This window comes from Electrophorus electricus, chromosome 13, assembly GCF_013358815.1.
Source record: "Electrophorus electricus isolate fEleEle1 chromosome 13, fEleEle1.pri, whole genome shotgun sequence".
Lineage (NCBI taxonomy): Eukaryota > Metazoa > Chordata > Actinopteri > Gymnotiformes > Gymnotidae > Electrophorus > Electrophorus electricus.
The window spans coordinates 4,154,213-4,180,894 of NC_049547.1; the positions used below are offsets into that span (position 1 = coordinate 4,154,213).

Below are 26,682 nucleotides of genomic sequence, written 5' to 3' on the forward strand. Positions count from 1 at the left end.
CTTTGTCGCAATAGGGGCCAGATGCATCCCCTGTCTAAAGGTCTCCAGAGGTTGAGGAGCGAGAAGGCTTTGGGCTTTTCACAAAGGTCATGTCAAAATAAATGCGATTGGCACATGGCAGTGATTGTCATTCATACTCCGAGGGAATGTCACGTTTCAATTTTACAGTGCCACAGATAGCCCCGAGTGAATCTGTCAAGGGCACCTCCGTGTATCGTATGGTTCTTTTCCCTGGTTGTGCTCTTTGGCATGCGTGGTCATGTTTGCCCTGTTACTGACAAATCTTGGTCCCCTAAAATCTGTGGCTTAAATCATGTGATATCTGCATGCACTCATGCAGAATCCAACAAATCCTCGATAACACTGTTTTGTGTGGTGGAATTGATAAATACAGCATTAATTCAAAGTGTATCAATTCCAAGTGTAAGCTTATGTAAATTATACTGCTGTATTTAAGCCTAATTGATAGTGGGTGTCTGCTCAGAGGAGCTGGGTTAGAACCAGAGAGGCATTTCTAGAAAAGTTAATGTCTGGATTATGGGCCTATCAGAGATCAGGAAGAAAGTGGTGTGTGTTGCTGTATCTTTGTTTTATCAGTGTAGACTTTGATTTTGAAAGTGGACGAGGGGGCCTGCAGTGCTGGTGTGCATGTGAATGTGGCGGTGCCAGGCTCTTTTTGTCAGTTTTGGAGTACGAGCCCCCCTCCCCATACCGTGCGCCGTGGTCCCTGCGTGGCAACAGGAAGGAGGTTAACCTCACCGCATGCGTCCTGTCCCTTACTCGCTTCCTCTGGTGCTGTTTGCCAGGATCTGCAGGACTCTGGACATATAAATGTGGAATGTTTAGGGCCACCATGAAATTACAGTGACAGGGTTCATTCAGGATGTATCTTTAGGGTGTGTGTGTGTGTGTGTGTGTGTAGTATTGCCTGAGGGATATTCTAGTTGTCCAGAGAACAGGCAGACATTCTCAGAACCAGTTCTTCCTCTTATCTCCGTGGACCTTTCATCAGTGCCATGGGCCCACAGGCAAAAAGACTCAGGACACCCTGTTAAATGCAGTAGTTATGAATTCAACAGGTCTCCATTATCAGAGTCCAGCGTGGAAAAATGCTTTCTTTTATCTGGTATTATTCCCCGTTTGGGACCTGTGCCCCCCTGATCTATTAATAACCGGCACTAGTGCACATCCCAAGAGACCAACATTTTTAATGCGTCCTAAGCAATGCTATTATTTCATTTTTATCAGGGTGCCCTGGAGTGCCAGTGCCAGCTGGTCAGCACGGCGGCTCCCATGCCACGCGTTCCGGCTTGCTCTGTGCCTCGCGCGCAACCCGTGCCATACGTGCGCTGGCCTTGCCGAGGCCGTAGGTGCCATGTGTGCGTGGAACTGATAAAGGCTGTACTGTACTGTTCTGTGCTCCAGTTTCCTCCTACTTCCTGGCACCTTCCCCCCCGTGGCGATTCAGAGTCAGACACTCTTAGTGCAGCGAGGGCCCCAAGAAGGGGCATTTACGACTGGGAAAAAGTCCAAACACCAACCTCGACTCCTTATGCCCTTCCTGCGCTGCAACTCCTTCTTCCCCTCCCACTTCACCCCTCCACTTTTTTGGGGGGAATCAGTTTCTATTGATTTTCTAGATAAACAAGCCCTTCCTTTCTCTCCCTCTGGAGAAGGTGGGCAAGTCGAGATTCCTCTTTCCGTTGCTCTCTAATGGGCTTCGTGGTGTGGAGCCTGAACCACGTCCTCGCCAACCATCACCAACATCATGTTTTCTGATGCCTAAATATTCTATGACTCATAATTACTCTTGACAACCTTTAATCTTTGTGCTTCTAGAGTGAAGCAGACTAGTGACCAGCGTTGTTTCCCAGATGTTTGACCTGCTCTGTCCCTGTACAGCCCCTTGTGACAGGCCTGCTTCATTGCCTCAAACGTAAATTGTGTGCAGCAGAGGATGCGTGCCTAGAGAAGCTGGTCAGCACGGTACGCCTCAGCAAATATTTGACTTAGATAAAAGCTTAGGCTGCAAATAATTCTTTATGCATTCATGTATGTTTGCTTGGTATGAAATGCTGGGTCCAAGACTGTAGTCAAAGTAACTTCAGGCTTGAGGACTGTGAGGGATATAATGCAAACAGACGTGCGTGCGTGCGTCCGTGCGTGCGCGCACACACACACACACACACACACACACACACATACAGGCAAAGATCCTCACGCTAACTCAATAACTCGCTGTCTCCACTCGATGGCCCATGGCCTCAAACAGTATAGAACATATGGCTAAGCGCTTTGAACCAACCAGTGAGGTTTATATTTATAAACTGCAGTGGAGTTCAGTGATTGGAAGACACATGTTTCTACTCCACATCATCAGCCCCTGCCTCACCCCCCCCCCCCCCCCCCATGCACGCACGCACACACACACACACACATATAAACTCTGAACTGCTGGGCTCACTCCCTCTTGTGGGTCCATGCGAGAGTGCATGTGTAGTGAGCAGGGGAGCGGGAGAGGAAGAAAGAGGGAAACGGAGTGAAAATTTCAGGGGACAGTCCTCGCCTTGCCCCTCTCCCGACACACACACACGTCTTCGTGTACTCCGAGAGAGTACAGCTGTGAAAGACATTCACGTGTGAGTGAGTGAGCGCGCAGGAGAGAGAGCGAGAGAGAGAGAGAGAGAGAGAGAGAGAGGGGAGAGAAAGAGAGAGAGGAAGAGCGAGCAAGGGAGGGAGAGGCTACAGAATGTGTGCAGCTGTTGGGGATTTTCTGCGAGCGGATTAAGTCACAGCTTGGCTCGTGTCCTCTGTTGTTGACCTAATGGCTCACGCTCAGGTTCGTCGAACTCAATGAACTCTGCAGTGCCTTGCTGCCGGCGCACCTCAGCCGCGGCAGAGAGCTCGCAGCCTCAGAGCTCTCTCTCCTGCAGACTCTGGAGGCCTGTTTTTGTTGTTGTTGTTGTTGTTGTTAATCTTCCATCTCTCCTTTCTATCGAATGGGAGTCGTCTGCTATTTTATCACGAGGACTGGAAATATTTGCTTTGGCACATGGGATTGGCGCGGCGTAAACAAACGGCGCGATTACGGCCGGCCGCTCAGGCGAGACACTTCACGCGGTGGGGAGGGCTGACGTGGTGAGGGGCGAGCTCCCCCTCGCGGCTCCTCACCGCTCCTCAACTCTCCCTTCCATCCTCCTTGTGCCCTGTGCTACAGGCAGAGAAGAAGGCCAAGCTGGTGTCCGTGATGAACTCGATGGAGGAGCGCGGAGTGGTGGGGGCCGAACCCCAGAAGGCCGGCGTCTCCGCCAGCAGACCCCTGCACCCAATCCCCGCGCCGCCGCCGCCGCCGCTGCCGGCCCTGCAGGAACAGCAGCTAGCTCCGCCTCAGACCCTCCCCAAAGCCCCGCCCCTGCCGCAGCCGCAGTCGCAGCCGCAGACGCAGACGCAGCCGCAGACAGACCCCGCCTCCCCGACGGTGGCCACCACCCCGGAGCCCGTGCCTATAGGGGACGGGGACAAGACCTCTCCCAAGTCCACAGACACAGAGGCCGAGTACGAGGTACTGACCGCCCTGTAGGAAGAGCAGTTCCTGGTCTGGTAAGGAAAAAATGAAGTTTCAATGCGCCGTTGTACTGGCCACAACAGGGACGTGCTAATTGGATTAGAGTGGTGCCGTCTTTCTTGATATATGAGGTCTCAGTATATGATTTCCTGTTATATTACTGTCAACCGTGTAAAGAGGCTACTCCTTAATATCTTATGTGACAGTGTGATAACAATAATAGAAGGCACGGCAGTCAGGTCAAGTATAGAGCGGGTTGATTACGACTGTAGCCGAGGATACTGCATACTGGGCCATCCTGTCAGCACGGGCTGTGTTGGCCTGTCTGCAGGATGGCCGAGGGTTCGGGATCGGTGAGCTGGTGTGGGGGAAGCTGCGCGGATTCTCCTGGTGGCCTGGACGCATCGTCTCCTGGTGGATGACCGGACGAAGCCGAGCCGCCGAAGGCACCCGATGGGTGATGTGGTTCGGTGATGGCAAATTCTCTGTGGTAGGTTTTTTTTTCTGCCAGGGCGTCTGGTTGAATGGCCTTGACTGCTGGTGGTTTGTAAACACGGATGGAGGGCGAATTTACGGGCGTCGTCGGCGCGTTCTTTCGCTCGGCGACCAGCGACTGAAGCTCTGCCTCCCCTTCCCCTCCCCGCGCAGGTCTGCGTTGAGAAACTGTTGCCTTTGAGTTCTTTCTGCAATGCTTTTCACCAGCCAACGTACAACAAACAGCCAATGTATAAGAAAGCCATCTTTGAGGTGCTACAGGTAAGGATTTGAACTTTACCGAGTCTACATCAGCTGCACAATCACAAATGAGCATTTGTTTAGCGTTATTGATTATTGCAGCAGGTATCGCTGCATGATTTCAGCTGAAAATAGGCAAATTTCCAGTGTATGCGAGCAGCAGACTCGTGTCACCAGACTGACGTCACTGATGTGCTCCCCCCCCCCCCCCAGGTAGCCAGCAGTCGAGCGGGAAAAGTGTTCCTCACCTGCCCGGAGAGCGACGACACCGACACGTCCAAGTCGGTAGACATGCAGAACAAGCAGATGATCGAATGGGCCATGACGGGTTTCCAGCCCACTGGCCCTAAAAGCCTGGAACCACCTGAAGGTAAGGCACGCCGACAAACTCTCCTTTATTGAAGGCGTCTCGCCGAGCGTGTGGAGGCGCGCACAGAGTAAGAACACATGCAGGGAGCTCGTTGCCTTAAGTTTTGCTGCATTCGGGTTGTGCGTTTTGGAACCTGCCGCTCAGCTAAAAAAAGAGAAAGGACTGTAGACCAGAGCTGTGGAGACAGATGACTGGCATGCGTGATGGTCCCTGTAACAACTGCTGGTTTTAGTTAGAGATCCTAACAGCTGATTGACTACTGGCTTTTCCTGCATGCTGGGTACACGCGGGCTGTCCCGAAGCTGCTTAGTGCCATCCTGATTCACAAGCCCGTCTACAGCTCCTCCTGCGGACCTTTCGGCTGTCTCTGATTGTCTCTCTGTCTCTGACTGTCCGACTCCGACTTCCTCAGAGGAGCGCAACCCGTATAAAGAAGTGTACCCAGAGATGTGGGTGGAGCCAGAGACTGCAGCCTACACCCCCCCGCCTGCAAAGAAACCCCGCAAGAGCACCGGCGCGGAGAAGCCTAAGGTCAAAGACATCGTTGACGAGAGGACCCGAGGTGAGCGGCACCGGGGCCAAGGGGTTCAGCGGGTTCGGCGAGTACTCCAATGATCGACGTCCCCTCCAGAGCCCTCTGGCGTAAAGACTACACGCTAAACGCCGTACACGGAATCGGAGAAGCGAGCCAGGTCTAATCACCTCCTTCCACCTGCTCTTCTTTATTTCCCCAGAGAGGCTCGTGTATGAAGTGCGACAGAAGTGCAGGAACATCGAAGGTATTTACGACGCGCTCCACCACACCATAAAGGCTCTCCCGTGACCCTGCCTGCGCACCGTAGAAGGTGCGCAGGTCGTACTTACACTGCTTTCTGCCTGCTTTCCTGCAGACATCTGCATCTCCTGCGGGACGCTGAATGTTAGCCTCGAGCACCCGCTCTTCACCGGAGGGATGTGTCAGAGCTGTAAGGTAGAGGGCCAGCTCGTCCTCATGCGCCCTTGGGCCCAGCCACCTGTCCTAGACCCACTGCTGTATACTAGAATCATTCTAATTCTGTGGAGGTGGCCGGCCAACTCTGTGACATGGGACAGTTTATGTTTCGCTCTCACACTCGTGCAGTGGCCAGTCACCCCCACTAACGCACTGCAGCTCTGTTATTTTGATTTCATAACAGCTGTTGGTTCCGTTGATATAAGAGCGGTTATAATCACATCTACCAGGTCTTTATGGTCCGCAGTAAAATATACAATCGTGTGGTTTGGTTGAATGTACCCATCCTGGCTGGCTTTTTATTCTTTTCATAGAGCAGAATTGTGCTGTGTTACAGAACTGCTTCCTGGAGTGTGCATACCAGTACGACGATGATGGCTACCAGTCTTACTGCACTATCTGCTGTGGGGGTCGGGAAGTTCTCATGTGTGGAAACAATAACTGCTGCAGGTACGGCGAGGTTCCGCCGTCGTATCTATACAAAACGCTTGATATTGACATTAGGAATTACAGATACACTACCCTCCGCTGCCGTAACGGATGTGCGTGCCGTGGCCCGGCTGTTTGAGCGTGCTGGCTGAGCGCCCCTGTACCGTGTGCAGGTGTTTCTGTGTGGAGTGCGTGGACCTGTTGGTGGGGCCGGGGGCAGCGCAGGCGGCCATTAAGGAGGACCCGTGGAACTGCTACATGTGCGGGCAGAAGCCCCAGTACGGTCTGCTGGAGAGGCGCGTGGACTGGCCCAGCCGCCTACAGCACTTTTTCGCCAACAACCACGACCAGGACTTCGTAAGTGCCGCACGGCCAGGCTCGCCAGCTCCGCCGCGGCCTCGCCGCCATTTCGGAAAATTTCCAGCAAGCTCGTGGTGGGAATTGTAGCAGGGGGGCCGGGCCCTGAAAAGGGGGTTGCGTGTTGTGGTGGCTTCTGAATATTTGGACAGGGCTTAAAAAGGAGGAGTGTCTTGGAAGGCAGCCAGTGGTGTAGAACGTGATCCAACTAGCTGTCAGCTCATGGCATCCAGCACATTACAGTGCAAGCCTAAACAACATATTAGCTTGGCAACTGTGAGCTGCTTCCAATAGCAATAACATGCGAGAGCTCGAGACCCACTCAGGAGGCGAAGGGAAGGTTTTTTATGGATGTTTAGGGACATTTCATGGTCCACCTGTGCTGCAGTCCTGTAGGTAGGACAGATTAAAGGCTTTTGATGTGCTTTATATCATCACAAATTTATGGTTAAGAAAGCCAGCTGTTACCCCAGACCTCCTTTACCAGACCTTAACAATGGGGCCTTGTGTCTGAAGTGGTTTAATGTACATGGTTCTTTTATTACTTTCAGAAAGTAGATACAGATAGATGTGCTTTCATTACTGAGCAGTCCTGCTCTCACTCTCTCTCACACGCTCTCTCGCTCTCTCTCTTTGTCTTTCTCTCTTAGGATCCTCCAAAGCTATACCCTCCGGTCTTGGCAGAGAAGAGAAAGCCCATTCGTGTTCTGTCGCTCTTCGACGGCATTGCCACAGGTTTAAGGAGCCCCCACCCTTCCTCCATCATCACCACCCCACCTCCTTGCGTTTCTTGTCCTCTCAGCGGGAAAATGGTGCTGTCTGCACAGTGCTGATCACATAACAGGCAGCCTGGGCTTTCAGAGCCTAATCTATGAGGAGCACAGAGGCTGACTGCTAATAGGCTTGTAGTTTAATGTTCCCATTTTATTATATTCCTTTTAAGGAGGAATATGCAAATTATGTTTTTTAACAACTAAAAAAAACCAAAACATTGACACTATGCATTACTTATACAAATGAGAAACACTTGTAACTGGTCCAGTGATACCTCTGAATCATAATTTCTCAAAATTATAGATTATATTATATAGATTCCCTATATAAATGTGTTTTTGTTTTTTTTGGTTTTTTTACTATGTAATAAACTGAACTATGTACAAAAGATTATATAAACTATACAAAAGATGCAATACACTAATGGTACAAGACAACTGAATGGGTTTGGGAGGATGTGTTCTCACAGGTGTGTATGTGTGCGTGTTTAGGGTTGCTGGTGCTGAAGGAGCTGGGTATTCAAGTGGAGCGCTATGTGGCGTCTGAGGTATGCGAGGACTCCATCACCGTGGGGATCGTGCGGCACCAGGGGCGCATCATGTACGTGGGCGACGTGAGGAACGTCACGCGCAAACACGTGAGTTGACTTTCCACGTCACGCACGCGCCGTCGTCTACGACCTACTGGCTGTACGCGTTGTACAGTCATCGTTTCATTTCCCGTCGCCTTTGCCTGCAGATTCATGAGTGGGGTCCTTTTGATCTCGTCATCGGTGGAAGCCCATGCAATGATCTGTCCATAGTTAATCCAGCGCGGAAAGGTCTCTATGGTAATATGAGATTGCATGCAAAGCCACAACACAGCCCGTGTTCATTTTTACCCCCTCCCAAACATCGTTGGCAGGTAGCTAGTTTGTATATTTATAAGACAAGTGTGGGCAGACGAGTAACTATCTCTTCTCTCTCTGTGTACACACACACACACACACACACTCACCATTTCACAGAGGGCACTGGCCGGCTGTTCTTTGAGTTTTACCGGCTTTTGCACGAAGCGCGTCCTAAGGAAGGAGACGAGAGGCCATTCTTCTGGCTGTTTGAGAACGTGGTGGCCATGGGCGTCAGTGACAAGAGAGACATCTCTCGCTTTCTAGAGGTGTGTGTGCTCTTGCATCAGCTTCTCTCGCATACAAAACAGCCCCCTGGTTAGCGATGTCTTCTCGGCTAAAACAGGCTGCATGGAATGTGCGCTAGTGATAAACTGATGGCTTTTTGTCGCCACCCAGTGGCAGACTTGCTGACCTGCTGCGGTAGACATAAAAAAATCTAACCTGTTTTAATAGGCTCACAAGACAAGATGATTATATTTTCTAATTCCTGCACCCAGTATATATTTTTTCATATGCATTTTCTCAGTTATTTATATAGGTTTAACTTGATATTAAAGAACACTACTCTATATAAGCTTATGTTTTTATTAGTCTAGTTTGCCTATTTGCCAGAGGTGATGCACAAAACCCTTTGATTTGACTCTCAGTTAGGAGTACATATTAATAAACTAATTTGAAGTTAGATATGGTCATATGCAGTCAGAATAAAATAAAGTTATCATTGTATTTCTTGCAGCCATATAAAGTCAAAGAACTTAAACATACACGTGAACATTTTTTATAAATGAAGTTACATACACGTATCACAGCTCTAGGTATAGCACTGCTAATTGGCAGTGTTTGCCATGGAAAAGTGTTTGGATAATTGTTAGCCTCACCCGAGGAGCTGTTTCTCACCCCTTCCCTAGCTCTTCAAAGCAAAAACGTTACCAAACTCTTACCACAACCGTTTTACATGTCTGTTGCATCTCATGCACTTTAGCAGCAAATCTGTCATGATTTGCTACATAAACTGTGATCTGATCACTGTAATAGTTTAAAATAATTTTAACTTAAGTGTTTTTGGCAAACCGATCCCTAAGCAAGATGACGTAAGTACTTAGCAGTTGGCCCGCTTAATGCAGTAAGCTTTTCCACTGGATCGGCTCGTTGTCTAGAGCCCCACATCTCCTTCTTCATTCTCAACAGTGCAACCCGGTGATGATTGATGCCAAGGAAGTGTCTGCCGCGCATCGCGCCCGCTACTTCTGGGGTAATCTGCCCGGCATGAACAGGTGCGAGAACAGGGAGGGAGGTGCCGGCGATCTTCCCGAATGCTACCTTCTCATTCCCCACATTCCCTTGTTCTCCTTCATTCAAACGATAGATCTCACTCGCTGTGTCTCTCCTTCCCTCTTTCTTCCACCTCCTTTCTTGTTCTCTCTCTGTCTCTCTGTGCATGTTCTTTTTTTTTTCCCTGCATCTGTTTTTTTTCCCTCTTCCTAGACCTCTGACGGCCATGTGTACTGACAAGCTGGACCTTCAAGACTGTCTGGAGCATGGCAGGACAGCTAAGGTAATACTCCAGGACTAAAGCCCACCACACTAGTCCAGATATTCTACCACTGCTTTAGAAACGGTCTGACGCCCCAACAAAACGACTGTAATAAATAATTAACCTTTGTTCCTCCAGTTTGATAAGGTGAGGACCATCACCACTCGGTCGAACTCCATAAAGCAGGGTAAAGACCAGCACTTCCCTGTTTATATGAATGACAAAGAGGACATCCTGTGGTGCACTGAGATGGAGAGGTATGCTTTGTTCACAAAAGTTTCTGACTGTTGCTTTATAACTGTATACAGGCCCCAGCAGCAGGGCTCGAGCAATGAGGCGACACATTTAGACTCGAAAACCCTGCAGCGAAGGGCATGAATACTGTTCACGCTGTGAATATAATGATACACATTTAACCAGTATTTTGAAAAATGAAAAATGAAAGCCTCCAGACAACCCTCTAAACCCCCCCCCCCCTTTAACCCCCTCGGGATTCTGGACTCTAGGGTCTTTGGCTTCCCTGTCCACTACACAGACGTGTCCAACATGAGCCGGCTGGCCAGGCAGCGGCTACTGGGCCGCTCGTGGAGTGTGCCTGTCATCCGCCACTTGTTCGCACCACTCAAAGAGTACTTCGCCTGCGTGTGAAGCCCTGCTCACAGAGAGCCGCAGAGGAAACCCAAACTGGTGTATGAAATAACAAGAGCCTTGTGTATTATTTACAATATAAACATCAAAGTAGTTATTTCATGTTATTTCTTATGTTTTTTAAAATATTGACTGTTTTTAAAATATTGTCTTTTTTATTCTATTTAATTGTTGTTGTTGTTTTTTTTGGTTTTTGTTTTATTTTGTTTTTCAATTCATTTCACTTTTTAGCAGTGTTATCCAGAATTTGAATCGATTTATGTGTGCAAGCTATACTTGAGCTGGAGCCTCCTATCAGGGCACTGAGAGACGAAGAGGGAGAATGAACGATGGAAAATAGGCGCTAAACCATTTCACCGGTGTAAGTTCCGGAAGCTCTGACTTGGTGATTTTGTGTAATTGGGCTGGGTTGGGCCGCAGGCTGAGTGGTCCATCTTTCCTCTCCCACAGCAACTGAGCCTTGGCAAAAAAACAAAGAAAGAAAAACAAACATATAAAAGGTGTCTTTCTCTTTAGTGCCAGGGGAGCTCTGTCTTAACGAATCCAAAACGCCACATCACGAATACCTCTTTGTTTACAGTTTATATACACAACTGAAGGTAATAAAAGGTACTACTGTAATAGATGACAATATGGTGCTTCAAGTTGGTGAAAAACATTGCAACTCATGTGGTGCTACTACTTCAAAGCGGATGTGGTCAGCTTTAGACCATTAGCCAGGTTAAAATCAAGAATCTTAAAAAAAAAAAAGAAAAAAAAAACTGCCAACATAAAAGTGACGCTAAACTATAAACAAGGACTCGTCAAGCCAGGTCTGCCACATCTCATTTTGTAACTTTTACAGTCTTTTATACAATACCTTTCTGGTGCTCAATATCAATTCCTCAGCCTTGCAGTCACTGGGGTCTGTTGCCTGCGTCTCTCACACACACACACACACACACACACACACACACACACACACACATACACACATACTCACACACACACACACACACACACACACACTGGCCTGCCACATGGGCCGCGATGTTTTTTGTTTTGTTTTGGGTTTTTTATTTTATTATTTTATTTTATTTTTTTGGTCATCCATACCTTGAGATCAAAGGCTGTGTGGAGCTATTAATTTTTTTTAGCTCTGCACAGGCCAGAATCATTACTGTACAACTCTTAGCGTGCGCGGTGGACGCAGGGAGGGCGGTGTCAGGTTTGCTCTTGGCCTGCTGAAACCCCCTTTATAGCGCCACTCGCAGGCTATCCTCAGTCAGGTGCAAAACTTAAAAAGGTGCGGCTTCACAATGTTCTTCTACCTTTTTATAGCAAATTTTTGTGCTGTGTTACCAACAATATCAAGCACTTTTGTATATGTATACTTCTTTTTATTTCTGTTGATATTTTTTGAATACTTATTCTTGACTCTTGTGAATTTTTGGTTATGTTCTATGATGTGAAACTCTCTTACCATTATATGAGGTAATCCTTTCTTTTCCTGTAAAGTAGGGCTGTGCCAATAGATGTGAAAGAATGGCTTAGTAGAATAGGGGAGATTTCACCTGTCGTTTTGGTGGTGAATGGGTTAAATTAGCCACCCTTCACGAGTCCTCATCTGCTACAGTGATAATTCATCATAATCAACATTAAGAAAGTACTGTCTGCTCCCAGTGTAGTGCGTATGTGAGCCTAACAGTAAGTATCTTTGCTTGATATCCAGTCAGGTCGTTTCTGTCCTAATGTTTCACAGATGCTTCTCTTGTGATGTCATTAGCGATGTCTAGTCTCTCCCTATTGGTTCTCCAGTTGTTTGGGCCGAGTCAAAGCATGTGGCCAAGGAATATATACATTTAAAGGAATCCAAATTAAGACTCTTGTTTGTATGGGTAAAAACTGACCAATGTACTCAAGTTGCAAGGTATATCTGTGTTATTGGCAGGTTTTGGAAATTTGTGAATTTATTTAGAATTGTAGTAAAAGTCTGCGTGCTTTTAAATTATTGTTCTTAGCAAAGATTTGGTAATTCGCAAACTGTCATAAAAGGTTCTGTAGAAACAAATGAGATTTCTTTTGATTTAAGGGGATTGCACTGCATACATACTTTACTTTTTCTTAAAGCTCTGCAGTTACTCCTTATGTTTTTATGTTCAAAATGAAATCAATGCCCATATTTTTTGTACATTTTGTACATAGAATATGTCTGTTGCTGTTTTTGACTGTTTAGAAAATTACCTATGAGATGTACAAATATAATTCTTTGCTAATATATATCATGAAATCAGAAAGTCTCAAATTAACAAAGAGAGGGTATAATTGGCGAAACTGCAACATTAAAAATGGACAAAAGCTACAGAGCGGTGGGGGGGGGGGTGGGGGAGACTGATGATCTTTGGTATTTCATATTTATATGTCAAGTGTTGAATAGGGAAAGCAAAAGAACGTGATTTTAACAGTAGATGGACAATTCCATCTTTACTGCACAGCCCTACATACAAAAGTCTCTTTTTATTTGCATTTAATTCTTTTATAAGTACTAAGAGGGGGATTGTAGGTGTTTCCTAAGGTGCTAAACATTTTATCTAATTGAGAAAAATATATTATTTGGAAAAGAATTAAACTTGTCTTGACAATGACTGTTTTTATGTTCCTTGTAGTATTGAAAAAGCACTATTATTTTACTCTCTCATATAAATATATTAACAAAGGCATTTTAACTTTGTACTTGAAAAAAATGATTACGATGAAAAGATTCTTATATTGTTTTAGATTAGAAATTGCTGTAGTTGGTGCTTATCTGTGGGAAAATCATGTACTCATATTGGGAAGTAAGAAAGAAATTGTAATAACTTTTGCTGTTAACATGTACTTGCTCAGTATCCAGGCAGCATTGCTTTTAAGCCCTACATTCCATGCCATATATCCAGCCCTCCATTTTCTTCACATTTTCCCCTTTTCTAAGATGTTTTTATTTTATATATTTTGGCTATGATGGCTTGTTCTCTGTTAGCTTGTTTGTTTGTTTATATATATATATATATATATATATATATATATATATATATATATATATATATATATATATATATATATATGAATGACATTGATTTTGTGACCTTTTTGTGTCATAACTGTTTTCAAGCCTTCTCCGTTTTAAATCAGCTCACACAGCAGATGTAGCAGCCATTTTCCACCTCTTCCCTCTTTTTTGTTTTGTGCCCAGAACGAAGAAAAACGCTCCTAATGTACTTGTGCTGGAGAACACTTGAATAAATGTATTGTTTTTTTGTGCAAAAAAAAAAAAAAAAAGGATTCCTGTTATTTTTCTCCTACTGTCTTGTCAAACCGAGAATAGAATGACATTAAGGTAACATTAAAGAATGTTAATTTGTGAAAGTTAGGAGACGTTAACACTAACTCGTCGGTTTCAGTTGGTGGGGATGCTTAAACACTTTCAGGTCCAAAACCTGCCTTCAGTGGACTCCATCACTATGCCTTCGGGGCACAGGAAAGCTGTGGGCCGGACGAGGCCTGTTTCAGACAGCTACGGCTACCACAGGTGTCATGGCCATCTTAGTGTTCTGGCGTTAGAGAAGCACCTCGGTTTTTCTTGTTGTCAGTTAGCATTGGCCTTCAAGATTTTAACAAATCATTTCCTGCACGTAATTCCGAATGTTGTTCACGGGTGTTCATTTTCTTGCGCTAGCTACAGTAACGGGGAGAGCTCCACCAACCCATCACACCCCATCCCACCCCCTTTGAATCGCACAATGGTACGTACCAAGGGTGGCTGGACACGCCCCTTCTGCCACAATCTGTGATTGCATTGGTCCGTGCTGAGGCCAGATTCGTTGATCTGGTTTTTGATTGGTGCGTGGCCGGCCTGTACGGTCTGGATGCTGCGACCGTAAGCTTGACCAGCCCGGACTGCCCAAAGCATCTGCCTGGGTCTGCCTGCGGGTGCCACAACGCTGGAAGTGAACGAAAACACGGATTTCAAGGGTATAACATCAAGGATATAAGTAAGTCTGTTAACGTTTATTGTATCTCGTGCATTTTCGAGTTATGATGCATTTATCTGAGACTTTGAAGAACAGAAATAGTGGATCTTGTAATTTTCTGCCATTGACACTGGGTTCTGGTTATTCGGTGCATTTCTACGTTTATATGCATCGTTGTCCATAATCCATACGTGAAGATTTTACGTTTTTTTTTTGCTGTAAATGTTCAGTCACAATCCGTTGTACCGTTCACTTCATCGTAACAGGCCAGTCGTTTGCACAGCGCAGCGCTATAAATGTATGAAAGCTCTGTTTTTCGTCATTTAATCTCACAGATGGATAGCTGATCAAATGGGCACGCAGCCTTACACGTTAATCGGCCCAGAGCCGCTGGTTTGTCGAGGTTTGGTATAAGCATCCTGCCTGTCTCCACTCGTCTAAGGGCTTGGCCACCTCTTTGTGCGACAGGCTCCGTAACATCCGAGTGGGATGCACCTTCCATCAGCTATCCGGCGACATGGCACACTAAATGTGCAGTTCCGCTCCCCTCCATATCTGCTCTGGCACGTTGGGTACTTTTGCCACGTCGAAAGAACCTTTTTTTAAACGCATATAATATCAGAATTTCGATTCAAGCAAATTAAAATGGAATCATGGAAAAAACGGCAAATGAGCACACCGATCTCAGTGTTAGGCTGCACGATCATTTTCTCACATTATTGTTTTACTCAAGTGAAACACTAGTCATTCCTTCAAAGGGGGGTATAAACCAGTAGCAGTGATCTGTCCTTAAAGCCCCCGATTAAGTTCCTGGCTACCTTATGTTGACAAGAATGCTTTATGCATCGCGTGTAATATACTAAATTCAGAAATGGGTCATAGCAAAATCATCCCACCATAGGCTATGAGGAACAAATGCGTGACTGATTTGTCTGTTAAGCCCTTTTGAGAGACGATGGCTGTAACATGTGTAGTGTTGTTGGTCTCTTAATATAGGCCCAGTCAGAGGACACACCCATTTTTACCCGATTGCTTGGCAACCCAACTCCCCCCCCCAGTGCCCCCCCTGTCCCAACAGGGGCTTATAACAGAAGGGGGTTCCGTCATGCTGTGATTTGCCACACCCAATTGCCATGACTCTGGTATGCTGGTACTGGGGCCTTGACCACTAGGCAGGGAGTATTCTGTTGACTGGAATCAGCAGAAGTGTTTGTTCCATTGCGCCATGTTGGCACACCTGCGTCCCTGTGCATTCTGGGTCAGAACCAATCATACAGCGTCGTGCTGACGCTGCTGTTTGCGCTGCTTGATGACATCACCCGTTTTAAGTGTCTGTGGGTCACAGAGTTTGCAACATGAAGCTTTAGACGTAGTATTTTTACAGATGCACTCCCTGATCATGTTTATACACATTTGATATTGATTTGCTGCAGTGCTTAGTCTGAGTGACTGGCTCTTGCTGGAAATTAGAGAAAATCATTAGTACAGAGGGAAGTCCAGTTTACCCTCCTTTCAGATTTTCAACGCAGTGATTATGCGCTGTGGTTTATAGTTATTTTCTGCAAAAAAAGCAAATCCAAGAATGTCTTTATTTTTCCAAGTCAGATCTGACTCCAGTGGGATGCTCACATTTGGGATCGCCTTCCAAACCCATCATTAGAGTATTTCATGGAGCATGTGGAAAAACTGAAAGAAAACCTTTCTGACTTTTCTTCCACAGTTCCCTAAGGACAGACCTCAAAAGATTTTGCCTGGTTAAAAGAGCTTTTCATTTGGTGCTGATTTTGAGAGGGGAACTTCTCAAAGTAGATGTAGCTAAAAAACATTGTTCTTCCATTTGAACAGGAAGAATCATGTCTTCTGGCGCAGCAATGGTGCGTATCCTCATTAAGGGCGGCAAAGTGGTGAATGACGACTTCACTCAGGAGGCCGACGTGTACATCGAGAACGGCACCATCCAGCAGGTGGGCAAGGAGCTCATGATCCCGGGTGGCGCCAAGGTAATTGATGCCACGGGGAAGCTGGTGCTCCCCGGGGGGATCGACACCAGTGTGCATCTACAGGAGGTCTTCATGAACGCCACCACCGCTGACGACTTCTACAGCGGTACCAAGGTATGCCATTCTTCAGGCATTCAGTGTTGCATTCGAGCCATCAAACTGATATCTGATATTTTCGATCTCTAATGTTTCCTTTAGCCTTTTGTGCCCAGGGTGCGGTTAAATATACTGATTGTCATGCTTAAGGTATTTATTGAGAAATAATACTTAATATTCTGTAGTCTCCTCAGGTCTGTGGATTTTACTTGCACACGTAGTACAGTGATATGGGAAAAGTAGTTATATCTGAAGTGGTAAAGTAACTACAGTTCCTAAGAGGCACCCATAGTTTCCTTAATTAAATCCACTATCAAATTTAACCCCATTTTACCCCCATTAAATTTCATTAGCACATCCCATTGCTTCCCACTGCGCACTCCACTTCACTTGATTCTGCTGTGAAATGGCATCTGCACCAGATGTCTTCGTGGAACTGTGGGTGGGTGGTGGGAATGAACACTGGGGCAATAGAGTAATAGATTTGACATGGCCGCCACACTTGAGGAACCCCACCACTTGCTTAGCCAACCTCACCTAACACAGTGAGCTCTTCTTATTGAGGTTCTCAGTGAGGCCAAATGCCCTGCACCCTTCACCTATTGGGAGTGTATAGCAAGATTCTCCTATTCAGGGAGGCTTATTTCCAGAAAAGCCTGAAATTCATAGAAGAGCCTAAAATCCTAAAATGCACTTTTGTGAGGTCAGTTTGTGTGCTGGTTTCACTGCATGTCAGAATGCATTAAGAGTTTTTGGTATGTAAGAGGTGCTATTAATAACTGCATTTTTGTTCTAATTTAAAACAAAGGCCACAGATGCAGTGCTACAACCCATAGCTTCCCTGGGGATCACATATAGTCTGCACCAGTCCAGGCCTAGAGATGTGCATGCTATTGCAGGCTCAGGCTACGCTGCTGAGCAAATCTCAAGGGTCACTTAGCGCACACTGAAAGGGGAGAGCGGGGAGGGTACACTGAGTGAACCAAAGGGTATGAGTCACCGTCAGACACAACACACGCACACAACACACACACAGACACACACACACACACACAGACATAAACAGACACCCACATTCTTACACTCTGTTAGTCTGAGAGCGTGATAGTGTTTGGCATGACAAATAAATCAGTTGTTATCTGAACTGTGCTTGTTAGCCACTGGTGACACAAGTAGGATTCTCTTTGCTAACCCCCCGCCCCATCGCACACCCAAAGTGCTGGCATGAGTCTGGCCCAGCAGCACAGAGACAAATGCAGATCAGATTCTGTTACCATAGATACGAGGAGGGGGAGATGCTGCAAAGACTGCTGCAAAAGCCTTTCATTTGTGCCATTGTGCTGCAAGACAATGGTGCTCAAATCCATGCCCCTAGCAGTGGACACAGCAAATGTGTATTCTGTTAGATTTATCGTCATACAAGTACAAATCACTGTATTGCCACCGATTTACTGTATGTCTGCGTAAAGGATACTAATATGGCACACAATAGGCAAAGTTAAAGCCTGCTCTGATCTCATAATGGAAATATCAGGTAAGGTAAAATTATTCAAAGAAGAAAATAATTTTTAAAAAGTTCTCTTATGGCAATGTCACATTTATTGGCATCCCTAGAATTCCTTATGAACAAAGTCCAACTGAAATATTCTCACTGATATTTTACCACTTTAAGAACACTTGAGTCTTTAAGACTTCTTAAATGGTCATCCGGGACTTTCTGCCTCTCTGAGGGGGACATGTGAGGTGATCTGCAGGCCAAAGTGCCGTAGTCATACATCAACATACACAAGAATAAACGAACGAAATGAGACAAAAGGATGATGGGGCCATGGCCATTTAAAAATAGTTTTTACCCCCGTCTTCATTGAAAAGGCCAGAACAAGGAAGCTTCAGCCAAATGGAGCTGTGATGAGCCGTAATTCTCCAGCATGACAGCTGGACGATTTCTGTCTGGTGAAATTCTATTTTAGAAGTCTAGAACAAACACAAGGTTTGTGGTTCATAAGTGGGTACTATGTGGAGAAACTCTGAGGGTTTTTTTCCAGAAGCCCTGGGAATATTATCAGGATACAGGACATCACGGATTCTGTCAAATAGCGGAGCTTTTAGATCACAGTTCCTGTGTCCTGGTTGGACCTTTCAGTGGGTCAGTGATCCAGAAGGTCTCTGATAGAGATTCCTTATTGAGAAATGGTTTTATCCCATGACTGAAGGTTTTCCCTCATCATCCGGGATCACAGAGAAGACTCAGGAATGTTAGCAAAGAGAAGCCGTGTTAAAGATCTAATTACGGGGTGCTGGTAACTGTGATGTGTTTATGAGAAAAATATTTTTTTCTATTTTGTTCTTTCAGTTATTTTACCTCACTGAAACGTTAATTTCATTCATATTATAGTGTAAGATGAAGCTAATAACAGCAAAGTTGTTTTACAAGAAACTTTGTGCTTGTGTATACCAAGGGTGGCAGTAATTCTGAAGAGCAGTATTGTAAGTGTAGCAAGTGTAGCAAACTATTATCTTTGAATATCCTGTTGTTGAAATATCTTACTTAGAGTTTGTCATACTTGTATGTTGTTTTATTTCTCTGGTCACCAAAACAAATGTTTGTATCTAAAGAAGAAGAAGATGTTATGTTGATTTTGTTTACAGGGTCTGCCATTGTTGTTTATAATTTAAAGTGTAGCAAAGTATTCATTCAAGGTGTACAGTTTATAATTCAGAGTAATGTAATACATTCAAGATTTTATTCAAAGTATGTTTTATAATCTATGTTGTTGTGCAGTATAATTTAAGGTATTTCTTATAATTCACAAATTCACAAGATTCGGAGGTATAATTTAGGTTATTCAGGTAGATTGAGCCAGTGTAATCAACCTTTATTATTAGGCAGTGCAGTGACTATGGTAATTTGGTCATTTATGTAAAAAGATGCTCATTTACTATGGTAACCACAACTCACTTCTCCACCCTGTAAAACAGAGTTGACCGTGAAGACATGAGTTGGCATCTTTGCTCTTCCTGTCAGGCTGCTCTGGCTGGAGGCACGACTATGGTGATGTGCCTGGTGCTGCCCGAGAAGAACGAATCCCTGCTGGACGCCTTCGAGAAATGCCGCTTGCACGCCGATGCCAAGGCCTGCTGTGACTACGCCCTCCATGTGGCTGTCACCTGGTGGGGCCCCAAGGTACACACAGCCCCTCACACACGCTCACAGGCTGGTGACTTCACGAGGGTTTGACATTTTAAGGCAAGCTCGATTTCGTAATACACAGTGCCACACTGGCAGCGTCTTTCGTCGTACAACACATGCAGGCTGAACACTCGTTGGCGCTTTCCTATGTTGCGGGGACCGCTAGGAGGAAATTGTGCCAGCAGTACTAGTACACGCCAGGTGATCTACAACCTGGTGTGCCTTGGCGGCAGGTGCGGGCACAGATGGAGACGCTGGTGAGGGAGAAAGGGGTGAACTCCTTCCAGATGTCCATGGCCTACAAGGACGTGTACATGCTGAGAGACAGCGAGCTCTTCCAGGCCTTGCAGAACTGCAAGGACATCGGGGCAATAGCCCGTGTGCACGCGGAGAACGGAGAGCTGGTCGCTGAGGTCAGGACTCCTCCTTCCGCATTCAGTGGAGTATTTCCTGCCGTTATAAACCTGTGCTGCGCAGACCGTGTCTAGGCAACTTCAGTTGTAATTTGAGAAACAGTCATCTGCTCTTGCTTCTACCTTAAAGGGTGCCAAAGAGGCGCTGGATCTGGGCATCAGCGGGCCAGAGGGCATCGAGGTCAGCCGGCCTGAGGAGGTAGGCCAAGGCTAATGGCTGTATCTTAATTCCATGTAATGAAGTCTTCTGATATTGTGTTGCCATGGATTATTGAGGGCCTTAGGCGTCTGCTGCACATTAGGTTACGGTGGTGACACGTGTGCGTTTTTTTTAACGGATTGTGGGTAATTTTCCATTCACAGCTGGAGGCAGAGGCAGTACACCGAGCAATCACCATCGCCAACAGAGTGAGTATTGTGTAACACTCCTACGACATAATGATACCGGTGTTGTGTATGCTCACATTGCATGTACACATTATTCATGTGGAGTAAAGTACTAGCATAAATACTTATTTAGTGCCACGCAACATCTAAAGATTTTTTGACCACAGTAATTTCCCATTACCTCCTTTGAGTTGAAATGGACTCCTTTGGGTGGAACGTAATTGACTTTAGATTATTGCAGTTGAAAGCAATTTGCTTTCCAGATGCGAGCCAAGAGGAGATGAGTTTATGCACATCTTTTGAAAGTCACATTTTGAAGGAGCTTATTTCAGATGCTCCGCCTACCTTTGTTTGTGTCTTAAATGAAAAAGCACAGTCGCCCAAATAAAACTGCATGTGAACTGTAATCAAAGAGCTCACTCACTTAACCAGCATGCTTCACAGAAGCTGTAGTGTTTCCTTTATGGCCAGAGTGGGAATAATTGCAAAACATGCTCTTTATATGAAATTCATGTGTAAAAATTGATATAACTCTTACTTTACACATGACTTGTTTTAAGTATTTGTGAAATCAATCTAGTGGGAAAAGAAATCCAGGCTTTGTCTGGCACCCGCTAACTAGCTAACTAGTAGTTCAGAGGATACCGGTGATTAGAAAAGCAGAAGCAGATTTCTGTTTGGCAATGTGAACAGGCGTTTGACCTGGCTCGCAGCTCACTGGCCTTGTTCAAGGTGTTTGCTTTCATATGGTGTTTCTCAGAAGGTGTGTCGTGGATATTGAAGTGAGCTCTCGGTTTTAGGATTTACATATGTGGCTGCACATGGACGTACACTTTTTAAATTACACAATAAAGATGTCAGAATGTCGCAGGGCAAAATATGATTGTAAGCAGAACACAAGGTAGAGTATAAACATATTGGTCATGTATATAAACAAAACCAGTTTACTCTTGTTTTTTTATTGTTGAAAAAAAAAAGTTAATTTTGTTTTGAAGTTTCACACATGAAGTTTTGTTCAGGGAAAAGAGTTGAAATTTTTTACTGTACTTATTGTATGGTTCTTCAAAAACAAAAAGTCTGCTTTTCTATTGGGTATTCCTTAGTATTACAGTAACATATATAGGGGTAGGTTATATGGTAAAAACATAACAATTCATGATTTGTGTCATAACATTTACTTTTTCTGAGATTTGCTAGTATGATGGGGCTAAAACAACAGCACATATATAGTAGTATCATATGTCAGCGTGCGGTGGGTATGAGTATATGGTTTTCAATGTTTACAAAAATAAACTAGAAAGAACATGGGGAGAAATGTAAGCCCAGCAGAAAGTATCAGCTATTACACGTGCGCATGATTTAACAGCCTTGTTGGGAAATGTCAGTGGAATAAAGACATTTCAATTTAAGATGTTCGGAGAGGTTTTTCTCTCTTTTTCTTATCGGATTTTTTTCCCCTTGTTATTGGGACTTAATTTATTGCAATAACAATATCATCACCTTGTCCACTATTAGTAACATAATCAGAATAGACAAATAAATGAATGTGGAATAGGTCGGGTGTAACCTCACACCCTTTAGTGCCCTTGCAGATAATAACAGGTGTGTTATAATTTCTCAATCCCCTCAGGCCCACTGTCCTATATACCTGGTGAATGTGTCCAGCATGTCTGCAGGAGACGTTTTGGCCTCAGCGAAGATGCAGGGTAAGCACCAAGGCTGTGATTCTGTGCACTTATATAGTACACAGTGCTCGTTCTCAAGGTGCTCCCACCTGTTGCTCACTGTTGTACATGCGCTGGCTGAGGCACGGTGCGACGCTGCGTGTTCGTTGCAGTGAACAACAGATGCGTTGTTGGCCTGCGTGTAGGTAAGGTGGTGCATGGGGAGACCACAACTGCCCATGCCGTTATAAACGGGCTCCAGTACTACCACCAGGACTGGGCCCACGCCGCCGCATATGTCACCGTCCCGCCGCTAAGGCTGGACCCCAACACCCCCAACTTCCTGCTCAGCCTGCTTGGGAGGTAGGTCCCATGCTAGCGGGCGTGCAGCATGTAACGTCTGACCTGGGGACAGGGGGGGGGTCTTCATCATGCAGTGTTTTCCAATCCTCGCTGTGGTGCTGCAGTGACACCCTGAACGCCGTGACATCTGACCACCGGCCCTTCACCACCAAACAGAAGGCCATGGGCAAGGACGACTTCACCAAGATCCCTCACGGTGTACCTGGCGTGCAGGACCGCATGAGCGTCATCTGGGAGAAAGGAGTGGTGCGTTCTGCTTCTCACTGCTCTGACCTCGTCAGATGTGGAGGCGAAACAAATCGAAGTGCAGTGCGCAAGGTTTCCACATAAACAGCAGAACATTTCGGACAGAGGTCCTTCACATCGGTTTCACTTTTCTTCCACTGTGTGGCAGGATCTCTATGAAACGTTCTGTTTCTCTGGAAACCACTGCAATTTTCACCACTGAAATCTTTCCATTACAAAAGCCATCAAATGGGAACCCCTAGTCAGCCTCTGGTATTTTTCCTCTCCAGGTTGGAGGAAAGATGGACGAAAACCGGTTTGTTGCTGTCACAAGTTCCAATGCTGCCAAAATCTACAACCTGTATCCCAGGAAGGGCAGGATCATCCCCGGAGCCGACGCCGACGTGGTTGTCTGGGATCCTGACGCAACCAGGTGAAAACACTGAGGGGCAGGACTGAGTTGGGCTGATGTGCTTTGAATCGACCCAAATAGAAGTGACAGTCCTTCCTAACAAACGCTGTTGCTGTTCTCTGTTGCCAGCAGCTCGGACTGTAAAAATGCATCATGATATATTGCTCTGGAGGTGATGATAGAACTGCCCCAATGTTGGAATATTATAATTGGCTATAATAATATTCAATATTGTAATGATATGCAACATCATAATTCAATAGATTATAATAATTTTTAATAAAATATGCACTGGTCCTTCATAGCAGTCTGACAGAGGCTAACAGTGTGTGGGAGGGGCAGCAGTAAGAACTACTCTGGTTGTGGCTAATGTCACTTCCGTCTCCTCAATGGGTAGCAGCATCGGAATTTAAAACAACTCCAAATTGTCCCAAAATAATCGCATGAAATTTAACCGAATGGTCGATAAAATATGAGATTTCAGGCTGCATTGAATCATGTTCTGAAAAAAAAAAAAATCACAATCCTATGAAATGGTTGTGAGGTCAGAGGATTACACCCGTTTCATGTTTGGTGTGTCAAGCAAAGCTTCGCAGATGTGAAGATGGCAGTCCCTTCTCAGCGCCATCGCTGAACTGCCGCTCCATGGACGGCGTGTCTTTCGTGACGCAGCTGAATGTAGGTTGTCTCTGTGCAGGACCATCTCAGTGAGCACACAGTGGCAAGGGGGAGATGTAAACCTGTATGAGGGGATGCGCTGTCACGGTGTGCCCCTGGTCACCATCAGCCGTGGCCGCGTTGTCTACGAAAATGACATCTTCACCTGCGCTGAAGGCTCCGGAAAGTTCTACCCCCTCCGGACCTTCCCAGACTACCTTTACAAGAAGATGGTGCAGAGAGAGAAGGTACTGCAAAACTCCTAAATCGCTACTAAAGGCCTGCAGTTCCAAGATGTGTGACACCTGCGTATAAGCTGTAACAATGCGTACTGCCAGTGACAACCCTCCTCTATGGGTGACAGCAGTGCTCTGACCTTTTCAAAACCAATAAATTATTTTTAAAGGATAAATACAGAATCCTGCTAATCCTGCTAAACTAATCCTGCACTTTGAATAGCAGTGTTTATCAAGACAAAAAAGTACTGCCAAGCAACACATTGTCACCTGTGCACCTGTTGTCTGCCCTCTCCTGGACACACCGCAACACTGCACAGTTCAGTGTTTTCCCAGCCGTATTCATTTTCCTTTTTTATGCGCTCCCTTGTCCGTCCTCCCTTAGTGCCAGGCTCTGAAGGGAGTGGACCGTGCTCCCTACACAGGGGATGTGGCAGCCGTGCAAAGCTCAGGGAAGGAGACGGCTCCCACGCACGGGGACCTCACCCCGCGACCCTGCACTCGCCATGGAGGAGTGAGAGACCTGCATGAGTCCAGCTTTAGTTTATCCGGTACTACAGCCTGCTTTGACACCTGGCCACTGCCTCACAATTACACCTAGTATCAACTGTAATGCGTCAGCTAAATGCCATAAATGAAAAAATGTAATGCAATGCGCTGCCATGACACTTATAAGATCTGTATGTTTTTGTCAGGCGTACAGATTGACGATAACGTCCCTAAGAGAGCTTCCCAAAGGATTCTGGCGCCCCCTGGTGGTAGATCCAGTGGCATATGGTAACGTCAGCTGCTGCTATTTTTGGGTCCACTGAATATCTAAACCTGAAACTAAACACCTAATATTATTTGATGACATCACATCCAACCAGAATGAGTTAATGCTAGTCACTTGCCATTAGAGTAAATACAAATCCAAATGTTGTTCAGGATTTGAGGAGTGAAAGCACTATATATTCTGAAGAAAAATGGGAAAATAAGGTATCCGTGTGTTTGTAGACCATGTGTGGAATATTTGTGAGAGATGTGATCATTACATCAGCATTTTTTATTTGGCTTTTAAGGTCTGGGTATCATATAATTAGTTTAAGTATGGTAATGGTACAAGTAACTTCTCCCCTGATCCTGTTTATTTTATCAGTATACTGAAAACAGTGCACTGTGATATGCAAGAATTAAAAATTAAAAATAGTAATTGGACATTATTAGATGATTGAAAATTTTTTATATTACCGTGGTAAAGGATGTGTAACAATGTATAGTTATTTAACCACATTTTTAAATTGTTTTAATAGCACATTATTGTGTGTTTACCTCAATGTTTTATCTCTGGAATTGCACTTATGTACAGTACTAACCTGCCTCTCCATTTGTTAAACTGTACCCCTGTTGTGGTTTTCAAGTAACACTTTTTTGGAAATGATGCTCCTTAAGGTTAATGTTAAGATGCCGCCTCAGTATCATTTGTGTATTTCAATTTTTTAATGTTTTTATTATTATTCACCTCAATTGGTGAATTGTGGAACGTTCGAATGCAATTTAAAGCATTTGATTAAATCCAGCTAATGCCACAGCACCAGTTTAGCCAGAATCAAAATGTATTTGTTTTTGCATTGTTCTTGTTGGTGATTCAGCATGTTCCTTTCACACCACGTGATGTGTGGCAACAACACTGTATCTCTGTTTGGTAAACTTGCATTGTGTCACTGTTTGGAAGTGTTATCGATAGCTAATCATTCTTATTTTTTCTAAGAGTGTTTATGGTCAAGTAGCACAGCCCTGTACATCCCAGAAATGTGAATGAACATGACTGGCATGTTGACAGTGTTACATATCAAGATTTACTTACATTTCACTGCATCTTGATAATGTAAGTATCTTGGCTTGCCTGATGCCTGACTGGACAGTCAGTCTCACTGACGATACCAACATTGCTCTCAGCTTATCCCTCACACCAGAGCTTTCTCTTAAACTGATGTCTCATGCGCATGTCAAATGATAGCTTATATTAGGACTCAAAGATGGTAGAATGGTTGTAGGTCGGTTCTCGGTACAGATGTGCCATCAGATATGAGAAGACTTGTCTTGTTCCCATTCTAGTTTACAGGTCCTTGTAATATCCTATTCACACTTGTAATCTATTCTAAAACAGTCAAAACATTTACAGAGCTATATGTTTCTCTGTAAAAACAAATAACAAAATAACCACTAAAATGGCCAAATAGCTCTCGTACATATATATTGAAACGGTAGATGTAAACAGACATTCATTGCTGATCTATGCTTTTTCACTCCTTCCATGCTTGTGTAGTGTAGCTTAAAACATTGGGAGATCCTGCTGTAGAGAGAGTGTCACGTGTGTCACAGAAATAGTTTAAAAGTTAAAGAAAATGTTACAGTGAAACAGTCCAACCACAACAATAGGACATTAGATTTTCTATTGGTGCTGAATATTCCAGTATGTGTGGATGGTTTTGTTTCCTTTTGAACTTCAGTATGTTTTTCAAACTTAATTTTTAATATAAACCACGTATGTATGGCCTGTAATTTTATGTTCCTCTCATAAGTCCAAATAAACCCTGTCCAACCTTGCATTTGGTATTTCTGATGAAAACATCAAGTTACAACATAAGCAGGTTGTGTGTACAATGTAGTTCTCAACTTTTAGCAGATGCGTTGTAATCACTGTGTGACTCTTGCCACATCTACAATAATACATTTATAACACCATAGTAATTGTACATGTGAATTTAAATACTTT

General features: G+C 45.0%; 2 protein-coding genes across 6 annotated transcripts in view; both read left to right on the forward strand.

Moving 5' to 3' along the window:
• The window catches only part of dnmt3ab (DNA (cytosine-5-)-methyltransferase 3 alpha b), a 29,090-nt gene extending 18,659 nt beyond the window's left edge, over positions 1-10,431 (forward strand). For 4 of the 5 annotated variants that reach the window (XM_035532790.1, XM_035532786.1, XM_035532787.1 and 1 more), the window contains 17 exons: positions 3,218-3,562; positions 3,897-4,055; positions 4,214-4,321; positions 4,514-4,670; positions 5,083-5,232; positions 5,405-5,449; positions 5,561-5,640; positions 5,999-6,111; positions 6,264-6,447; positions 7,098-7,182; positions 7,713-7,858; positions 7,960-8,050; positions 8,228-8,376; positions 9,299-9,384; positions 9,596-9,665; positions 9,783-9,901; positions 10,151-10,431. In XM_035532790.1, coding sequence (XP_035388683.1) covers positions 3,218-3,562; positions 3,897-4,055; positions 4,214-4,321; positions 4,514-4,670; positions 5,083-5,232; positions 5,405-5,449; positions 5,561-5,640; positions 5,999-6,111; positions 6,264-6,447; positions 7,098-7,182; positions 7,713-7,858; positions 7,960-8,050; positions 8,228-8,376; positions 9,299-9,384; positions 9,596-9,665; positions 9,783-9,901; positions 10,151-10,292 — 2,229 coding nt within the window. In that variant the 3' untranslated portion in view covers positions 10,293-10,431. Of the gene's footprint in view, positions 1-2,508; positions 2,840-3,217; positions 3,563-3,896; positions 4,056-4,213; positions 4,322-4,513; positions 4,671-5,082; positions 5,233-5,404; positions 5,450-5,560; positions 5,641-5,998; positions 6,112-6,263; positions 6,448-7,097; positions 7,183-7,712; positions 7,859-7,959; positions 8,051-8,227; positions 8,377-9,298; positions 9,385-9,595; positions 9,666-9,782; positions 9,902-10,150 lie in introns of those variants that run through there. The other variant, XM_035532789.1, reaches the window with a different exon arrangement.
• A 3,756-nt stretch (positions 10,432-14,187) lies between these two features.
• Positions 14,188-26,515, forward strand: dpysl5a (dihydropyrimidinase like 5a). The gene is made up of 13 exons (XM_027024747.2): positions 14,188-14,302; positions 16,127-16,395; positions 19,403-19,561; positions 19,801-19,980; positions 20,111-20,179; positions 20,344-20,388; positions 21,998-22,073; positions 22,238-22,394; positions 22,499-22,640; positions 22,910-23,052; positions 23,729-23,936; positions 24,310-24,475; positions 24,620-26,515. Exons 2-13 carry the CDS (start codon positions 16,135-16,137, stop codon positions 24,703-24,705), a joined length of 1,692 nt encoding a protein of 563 aa, XP_026880548.1. The 5' UTR covers positions 14,188-14,302; positions 16,127-16,134; the 3' UTR covers positions 24,706-26,515.
• The last annotated feature ends 167 nt before the right edge of the window (positions 26,516-26,682 follow it).